The sequence below is a fragment of the Miscanthus floridulus genome, chromosome 19, assembly GCF_019320115.1.
Source record: "Miscanthus floridulus cultivar M001 chromosome 19, ASM1932011v1, whole genome shotgun sequence".
Taxonomy (NCBI): Eukaryota; Viridiplantae; Streptophyta; class Magnoliopsida; order Poales; family Poaceae; genus Miscanthus; species Miscanthus floridulus.
This window is the reverse complement of record NC_089598.1, coordinates 16,633,938-16,642,903: the sequence shown is the minus strand read 5'-3', so window position 1 is coordinate 16,642,903 and position 8,966 is coordinate 16,633,938. Positions and strand designations below refer to the sequence as shown.

Below are 8,966 nucleotides of genomic sequence, written 5' to 3'. Positions count from 1 at the left end.
CACGCGACCGTGCACGACATCAACCATGATCCTCTCATCGCTAGGCACCAAGAGGCGGACGAGTGTGAAGAGGCAACCTCCAGCCGCCACAGCCTAGGGAGAGGCGATCTCCAGCTGCTCACCGTCGCCCTTACCTGCCAGGGTCCTGCACCGTCCTCGCCGTTGCGCGGCTCTTGGCCGCCGTCATATCACCCTACGCGGCGTATGCATTGCTGAGAATCAATATGCATTGCTGAGAATTAATGCACAACTTTTTGGTGACACCTGGCGTATAGTAATAGTATGCCCGAACTTAAAAATGGCCAAGCAAAGTTGTGGCAATGTGACAAAAGGAGGAGGTTCGACAAACCTAAGAGTTCCCCTCTGACCGCCACTAAAGTGACTCAATCATATTTCTTTCCGGAAACTGTTGATTGTATATTAAGTTTGATGCCTGTGACATATGCTATTGTCTTATTGAAGCAAAATATAAGTTACAAATCAAATTCTAATATTTGGCCATGCGGCATTTCTCTGAGAGCTTGTTTTACATTTGTGTAAACCAAAATGTTTAGTTATTCACTCACACGGTTATTCCTTGGTGTTTCAGGCTTCCTAGTGCGATATTGAACAAAGTTGTTGCTTTGTTAGACAACAAGTGTTACATGAATTTGATTTGATTTGTAAGGTATATACTTGTTTGCAATAACTGATGTATCTATTATTCTGCTCACAAACTGCTGTATTTCCATTATGTGAGTAATGGAAATGGGGTTCATCTCGGCTCACACACTGTAAAAAGGAGGCCTCGTACTCTCATAGTCTGCAAACGACCATGCATGGCATGAGAGGCCGGTTGTGACTTGTGAGACAGTTTCCTCCGAAAGCAAATGTATCGAATGAAGCAGCCGCTCATCAGTGCTGAATTTTCTACTGCAATGATCGAATAAAGCACTGGAGCTATGGAACCGAACTTCATGTCATCGAGGGGTTTTTTTTTTGTCAGTTCGGTTGGACTGAAGGAATGGAGCTGCAATGGCTTCGCCAAAGTGCCCAAGCCCAGCCATATATATACGCGCCCGGTGCCCGCTCGTGTTGTGTTGTGCCCCAAGCCCAAGCAGCCCCCAGCTCATGCCCCCGGCTCACCAGTCACCACTCTCCGCCACCGCGCTCGTACGTGCTCCAGAGAACAATGCCGATCGAACGCTTCGACGTCACGGTCGCGTCACGGACGCTGGTGCGGGCCTCCGACCCACCGCGGGACTTCCCCGCCGTGCTCGCGGCCTCCAACCTCGACCCCATCCTCGGATCCTTCAACGGCTACCTCATCGCGGTGTACCCTGCCCCGCCCGCGGGGTTCCCCGCAGTGGCGGAGGCCGTGCGCGCCGCGCTGCCGGCGTTCCTCTCCCGATTCTTCCCGTTCACCGGCCGCGTCGTCGCCAACGCCGCCACCGGCGTGCCGGAGATCGCCTGCAACAACGCCGGCGCCGAGCTCGTGGTCGCCGACGCCGCGGTGGCGCTCGCCGACGTCGACTTCGCCGACGCCGACCGCTCGCTCGGGAACATCCCGGTGCCCTTCGAGCTGGGCCTCGCGCTGTCGCTGCAGCTCGTGCGGTTCGCGTCTGGCGGCTTCGCGCTCTCGTGGGGGACCAACCACCTGCTGGTGGACGGCCACGGCCTGACGGCGCTGCAGGCCGCGTGGGCGGAGCTGCTGTGCACCAGCGCCGTCTCGTGGGAGCCCCACCACGGTCGGGCCTCACTCTTCCGGCCACGCTCGCCGCCGCGGCGCCGGCACAGCCCGTCACTGGACGCCGAGTTCACGCGGTACGCGCCGGGGGAGCTCCCTAACTCCCTCCTGGTGGCCACCCTCGTGCGCCGCGTCTACGTGGTCTCCGCGCCCGACGTCGACCGCCTCCGCGCCGCCGCCAGCAGCACCGCCGCCGCCCGCCGCGCCACGCGCCTGGAGGCGCTGTCCGCGCACGTCTGGAAGCTGCTCGCCGCGGCCGTCGGAGGCTCCGACACGCACTGCCGCGTCGCGTGGCTCGTCGACGGCCGGCCGCGCCTCGACCCCGCCCGGTACGACAGGGACACCCTGAGACGCTACGTCGGCAACGTGGTCACGTACGCGTCGAGGGAGGCCGCCGTGGAAGCTATCACCTCGTCCCCGCTGGCCGACGTGGCGGCGATGGCGCGCGCGGCCATCGCGGAGGTGTTCCGGCCGGAGCGGTTCGACGAGCTGGTGGACTGGATGGAGGCGCGCAAGGGGGTGTTCCGGGATGGCAGCAAGTGGACGGAGGCGGTGGGTGCGGGCACGGGGAGCCCCGCGCTGGTGCTGTCGGCGTTCGTGGCGTTCCGGGTGGACGGGGACTTCGGGTTCGGGCGGCCGCGGCTGGTGATGCCGTGGGTGCGGCCGGGGCGGCTGGGGTCCGCGGCCATGATGGTGGCGCGGAACCCGGAGGAGGACGGGTCGTGGGTGGTGTACGCCAGGATGTGGCCGCGCCTGGCCGACGCCGTGGAGGCCGACCCGGAGGCTGTGCTCAAGCCGGCCACCGCCAAGCGGCTCGGGTTCGCCGTGAAGCATACCCATGTCATTGAGCCGGCGAGCCGACTGTGAGAGGTGGCGCTGTGCAGCATACCCATTTCATCGATGTAGCCTAAACGTGTGCTAATTGTGAGCTAATAAGAGCTATTGGAGAGGTCAATTGGTGGAGCATCTCCGAGAGTTACCTAAATATCCTCGGAATCCTTATTTTTTTAGAAAGATGGGGAAAAACCCTTCTCCAACAATTCCTAATATCTACTCATAATCTTTTAGGACTTGGGAAATTCCCCTCCTTCAGTATAACTTTGCGCGGACAAAGCCACGCGCGGATACGGCGTTCCTGCCACGCGGAGTCCTTCCCGTGCCTTTTTTTTTCCACGGCTCCCTCCTTCCCGCGCTCCTTCGTCGCGACGTGTTTCGACATCGCTCCTTCCCGCGGCTCCCTCCTTCCCACGTACATAGACCGATCGACGTCTCTCCTCCATCGCTCATCGTCCAGGTCGATGAACGCCGCCGTCGCGGACGTAGCGATGAGGTACGTACTCCGATCTACCGATTTGCCGTGGGCTTGCTGCGCTGCCACCGCCGCCATGGCTTCCTGCCGGCCGCCACCGCCACTAGGTTTTCCTTGCTCGCCGCTGTCCCTATGTTTTGCCATGGCCGTGCTCTTTTGGATCGATCTGCTGCTACATTCTTGTGTCACTGGATCAGAAGTCGTCCATATCTTCTTGCCGTGCTAGGTCATGGCCGGATGCCGCCTCTGTGCCAGGCCATGGTGGGCTGCTGCCTCTGTGTGCGAGGCTGTGACACCCTGTGGCCGGGCGTGGCTGCCCGGTGGCCGCCTGCTGCCGCTGTGTGATGCCGCTGTGTGTATTTTGCCGCTGTATATGTTGGTACTGAAAGCATATAGCCTACCTGCCAGCGTGCTGTGGCTGGGAGGTGCTGCCGGCGTGCTGTGGCTGGCAGGTGCTGCCGGCGTGCTGTGGCTGGGAGGTGCTGCCGGCCTCCTGGGACCTGGCCACGTCCGGCTAGGAAAGTGACCAGGGCCGGCTCAGAGGAGGCTATGGCCGGCTGCAAGCAGACCACCACCGGCTGGGAGGAGCACGGCTAGGGCAAGACCGACGAAGGAGGCGGCGGCGTAGGGAAGTGCGACCATGCGACGACTTCCACGCGAACGAAAGAAAGACCGAAAAAAAAAACAAAGTGGGACCAATTTTTAATTTTTTAGAAGTAAAATATTAGGAACTCTTGAAAATGCTCTTAGAATACATAGCCCTTGTTAGCCCATAATTCCCCCATGTTTAATCCATTTTCAGAAGGTGCGCTAATTTTTAGCCTTCGGATCCAAACAACCTCATGTTATGTTGTTGTATTCTTCTCTTTACGCTCGAGCGATGGAATGTGCCTTCCATTCGCAAGTCATGTTGCAAATCGATCCTGTGTTCTTATTTAGATTCATGTGTCGATACGTTTCAGTAACATTTGCATGACTGACAATCAAGGTTTTTCATTGACCTCATCGGCGTCACATACACTAGCAAGCAGCATCGGCATCGCGCTGACATGCACACGAAGGCAATGACTTTATCTAGCTGAGCCTCATCGTCGCGTGCACCTGGAGCTGGAGGTGGTGGCGCGCGCCCAGGAGGTGGGAGTGGAGGTCACGGGCTCACAGCTGTCCGGCGATGATCCGAGCATGGCGGCACAGTGGCGCTGGCGCTGAAGCAGCTGAGCATCGCAGGCGACGCAAGATGGGCGAGACCGAGGCCTACAGGGAGGCATGGTGCACCCGGCGACAGTGAATCGGCGAATTGGAACGGCGGGAAGCACAGCATCTAGGCGCGCCAGAGTCGAGACAGTGAAGAATGGGCGACTAGTAGTGGCTGCTGTATGAGGCTTATATATCCGGCTAAGCTTAAAACGGGATGGAAGCGAGAGCATACTGCAAATGCAAATACGGGCGGTAAGACCCTCGTCCCGTTTTTAGTCTTTCGAAATGGATGGAAGATGGAAGGATACGAAGACGCTACTGATGGAACTAGGGAAGCAGTTTTTAGTCTTGCCAAGGCTGGCTGTTGTGTTGTTAGCTATCATCAGCTGGGAGCTAGCGTAGAGGTTGGAGCAGTGTTTGAAGAAGCTGCTGATGGCGGTGAACGACGGACCTGCACTGGGCTAATAATAGGTGGGTGAGCAGTGCAAAGGAATGGGCGAGGAGGCAGAACCACCTGCCAAGGTGTTGAGCATCATGAAGCAACTGCCTGTTTACTTGGCTGATAAGGAAGTACCGTTAGTTAATTTATTGAGAGAGAGAAATATTGTTCATTGATTGAAAAAATATGACTTATAAACCAAGCGAACGAGGCGAACAAGGATGGGTTGACTTGTCGGAAGATGGCGTGACCTATCTAGATCTGCAGCTAGAAATGGGGTTCTACCTAATATATATAAAAAAAAGTAGTGCATGTACATGTGCACGTACGAGCGTACCACTTCGTGCAAACTGTGCTTGCGTTGCCCATGCTCAACTGAGTGGTGTAAATATACCAATCCGACGATTTGAGCATAGATATTTTGTTTGCTTTTTTCCATGATTATTTCTGTAGCGTGCAAAGACAAGGAGGAGGAGTACACCTTTTTAAAAAACAAAGGTAAATACGCTTTTATGAGCAATAAATTATATGATGATTTATACAAGTTTCCATTATTAAAGCATTCACTCTTCTTTTTACTTAAATATTTTTTTTATTTTTGCTTAAATAAATTATCCAAAAGTTTAGACCGATTCACTTGTCTCTCCTTGTTCCGTCCCATGCAGAAAAGCTGGCGCAAATTACCAAAGGAAAAATCACATCAATTTTCTTTGTAAGATCATTTGAAGTTTTGAACCTTGCGTCCTCATCATCAGATTTGAGAAATGAACTATCACAAAGTGACTAATTTTGACTAGCTCGTATCCAAGGGACACAATCTGACAATAATTATTTTCGCCAAAAAGATGTTGTGATAGATGAATAGCAATTGTTATCACAATTCACAATCATGTTGAGATCATGATTGCATCAATCGATAGATCATTTGTAGTGTTTGCCAGAACGCATTAAAATTGTCATTTACATGCGTGTAAACAGTAAGTAGAGGGTCTGCATACAGTTTATGGCCTAGTCATCGAATTAAACAGTAAACATATGTAGACGATCAACACAACTAAGGCTTTGTTTGGATGCATGTGTATCCACCTCAATCCACATGTGTTGAAGTAGAATATAATGGAATTTAGTTTAATTTTACTTCAATCCACTTCAACACATGTGGATTGGGATGAATACATGCGCATCCAAACAAGGCCTAAAATGGTTCAAACGTTGTAATTGAACAATAACAAAACTTGTTTCGTTGGCTAGAAATGGTAAAAAAAAATGGTTTAAATGTGTTGCGTGAGACTATATATATGTGATTCATGTCAATGTGAGAAATTAGTATCTAATAAACATTAAATATAATGTGTAATGGCATTTACTTATGTTAAAACTATGTGGCTACGACTATATGTATGTTTATTACTAATTGTTTATATGGTTGGATGTCTAATTGTGTGGTTTCGTGCACAACTCAAACTGCGCTCGAAAATAATTCTGGCTTCCTTGATACAAGGGTTAATAATAGTTGGCTAAAAATTAGCTAAAGTCAGTCCCGACACATTCTAAAAATAGGAGAGCTATAAGGTGAGCTAATTTTTTAGCCGTGCTCTAGCTGATCCAAATCCAAACATGTCCTTAATTACGGAACTATATATAATATTTATAGTTTTATCTATATCTATTATATTTATATTTATTTACAAATACAAATTGTTTAAACAGTCTAATCGTCGAATCAAATCAAAGGTCTTAAACGCCTAAGCTAACACTCATCATATTCATATCATTGCTCACGGGTCCAATAAACATAAGGCAATGGCACTATTCATTTGTCTTAGGAGTTGTACTATTTCAGCGAACGAACAGTGTTTTTCTCTCGCAACAAATCAGCGAACAGTACTTTCAACTATGACTTTTCAGCAAAGCGAACAAGGCCAATGTCACTATCCATCATGTGACGCTAGATCCAGCGTAGTACATACCTACCAGCAAGGTCACAAATTCTCTCTCCTTTATTAGAAGCTGATCCTTGCCTTTCGTTTACCGGTGTGACGTAACTCCTAAGGCCACATTCGGTTGTTTAGGAATCAAAATTTGTATAGCGATGGAACCATTCCTGACCTAGAATGGTCCGAAACAGGCTAACCGAACGGGCCTAAATCATGTGCCTACTCTTGTTTCCTAAGGCTACGTTCGGTTGTTTAGGAATCAAACCTCACTGGAGGATCTCTTCGATAATTTGTATAGCGATGGAACCATTCCTGACCTGGAATGGTCTGGAACAGGCTAACTGAACGGGCCTAAATAACATGCCTACTCTTGTTTCCTCCTAGAAGGAACCCAACCGAAGTGATGGGGTCGGCTATCTTTGCACAGGCCAACATTAATTTCGCTGCTGTAAAAAAACCTGGCGTCACCACGAAGACAAAGCAAGTCACGTTTTTTTCAGCCCGGTGTAACGAGGTTCTTCTTCCACACCCACGTAGAAATATATTAAAATCTAATATTGTCCGCAACCGCCGCAACAATGCACCGTACAGGTACAGGCACCGCCATGCTGTGCTAGTTACTATGACAGTGATCACATTGAACAAATTGGATTTAGGTCGGTGTATACTTGGTTCTATGTTTATGGACATTGACAATTGGGAGCATGCAACAAAAAAAAAGACGCAACAAACCCTTAACAAATTAAACAGATTAGTGTCTTTATGGACTGTATGGATAGATTGGGACTAACAACTAGTCCTATTAGCTCCTATAAATAGATTACTGAACTAGCTAACAGCTAGTCCATGACCGGTAGACTAACAATTAGTCTACCTGTTTGAATGTTTAGGGACTAAAAAATAGTCCATTAGTTGTTAGTTCTAATGTTCTATGGATCCAAATAAGGCCTTAATCATCGTTATTATGACGGTCGCATTTCCAAGGAAGAAGTTAGCTGACCTGTCCAGCGTTGTCCTTGTTGAACGGTTTCTTTCTAACCAAGGATATGCTTCTTGTTGAATTAGTTGTTTACTCTGAAAACTGTAAACTAGATTTAGAAAGGGGAATCGAAATAATATATATTTTGTAGTATTGATCGCTTGCACTGTGTAAGTTTGCATCTACTACAGAGAATTTGTTGTCTATATATATAATACAAAAGGAAGAAAGAGAACCAGCATGCACATGTTTCTATTTAAGAAAATATTGTTAAAAAGGATTCACACTGTAAAACGTACTACATGGTGATCACTCAAAAAAAAATTGGTGTATAACCCACTCAGGTGGCGTTGATAAGGTCTTTTCCGCAAGAATAACTAGACAAAAGAGGAGGTAGGGGCCAATTTGTAAATCAAGCGTGGGCTTATCATGTGGCAGGGGATCTAACTGTAGGGATCTGCATTCATGTGGCAGGGGCATATCTGCAAGAAAAGTAAGGAGTGAGAAGACGTTAGGGTCTGAATTCATGCGCCAGGGGCATATCTGTAAGAAAAACAAGGACTGCTGCGCAAAATCTCAAAAAAATTTGGACCATTTCTCGATTTATGCGTGTCATCCTTGCGCAGGGGCCATGCTAATCTTCTCTGTATCGTTCCAATTTTAACAGATGTCCCCGCAGAGACGGATGGGTGCTGGAGCTCCGGGCTTATAAGCTGGTCGTCACGTTGCTGGCTCAGCGGTATGGCACTAAACTAGAGTCTGTTGCCCTCGTGTTGTTGCGCTCCCCGCCTTCGCCCGCGGGGCCGCTCTGCGCAGAAGCCCCACGGAAGCCCCGCCAAATCGTGGGCCGGATCATCTTCGGCGGCCCAGTTGAGCGGAGGAGAGTGGGCTTTCGTTGTCGACGTCCTCTTTTTGAATTTTGATGCGTATTATGTATATGCCGTTTTGCTAAAAAAAAGAAGGAAGTGACTACTTATCATTCGGCTGAATTCTGTTTGTGTTTCATTCGATTTTTTGTCAACCATTCAGAACATGACGCGTACACGTAGAGCCGATAAGTACGAATAAAAAAATATTTTTCCGATCGGCAAAGACAAATTCTAAAAACAGACGCCAACTAAAAAGGAGCCCTACGACAAATGAGACCAAAACCCGTTATCGTAGTGGGTCAAGATGTAAAAATCCAATAAGAGACCATCCTCGAAGAACAAGAAAGAAATACACTTGAACGAAGGGGGAAGAAAAGACCGACCCATCCAGAAAAATATCTACAGCATCAGATCAGAAAAATAAAGACGATGAATCAACTGAAAATAAGGTATTACTTATACTATTTCATCACTATCTGCTATCCCAAATCTTTGGACTTGAAAACTGCA

General features: G+C 49.3%; 1 protein-coding gene and 1 non-coding gene across 2 annotated transcripts; one reads left to right on the top strand and one right to left on the bottom strand.

Moving 5' to 3' along the window:
• Nucleotides 1-1,171: 1,171 nt before the first annotated feature.
• Nucleotides 1,172-2,593, top strand: LOC136525636 (coniferyl alcohol acyltransferase-like). The gene has a single exon (XM_066518561.1). The coding sequence runs from the start codon at nucleotides 1,172-1,174 to the stop codon at nucleotides 2,591-2,593; it is 1,422 nt and encodes a 473-aa protein (XP_066374658.1).
• Nucleotides 2,594-8,167: 5,574 nt separating this feature from the next.
• Nucleotides 8,168-8,270, bottom strand: LOC136530064 (U6 spliceosomal RNA). The gene has a single exon (XR_010777571.1). It is a non-coding gene; the product is annotated as a U6 spliceosomal RNA (small nuclear RNA).
• Nucleotides 8,271-8,966: the final 696 nt, after the last annotated feature.

Bases quoted from the DNA above. Each gene is read 5' to 3' on its own strand.
- LOC136525636 (XM_066518561.1), top strand. From the start codon at position 1,172: ATGCCGATCGAACGCTTCGACGTCACGGTCGCGTCACGGACGCTGGTG.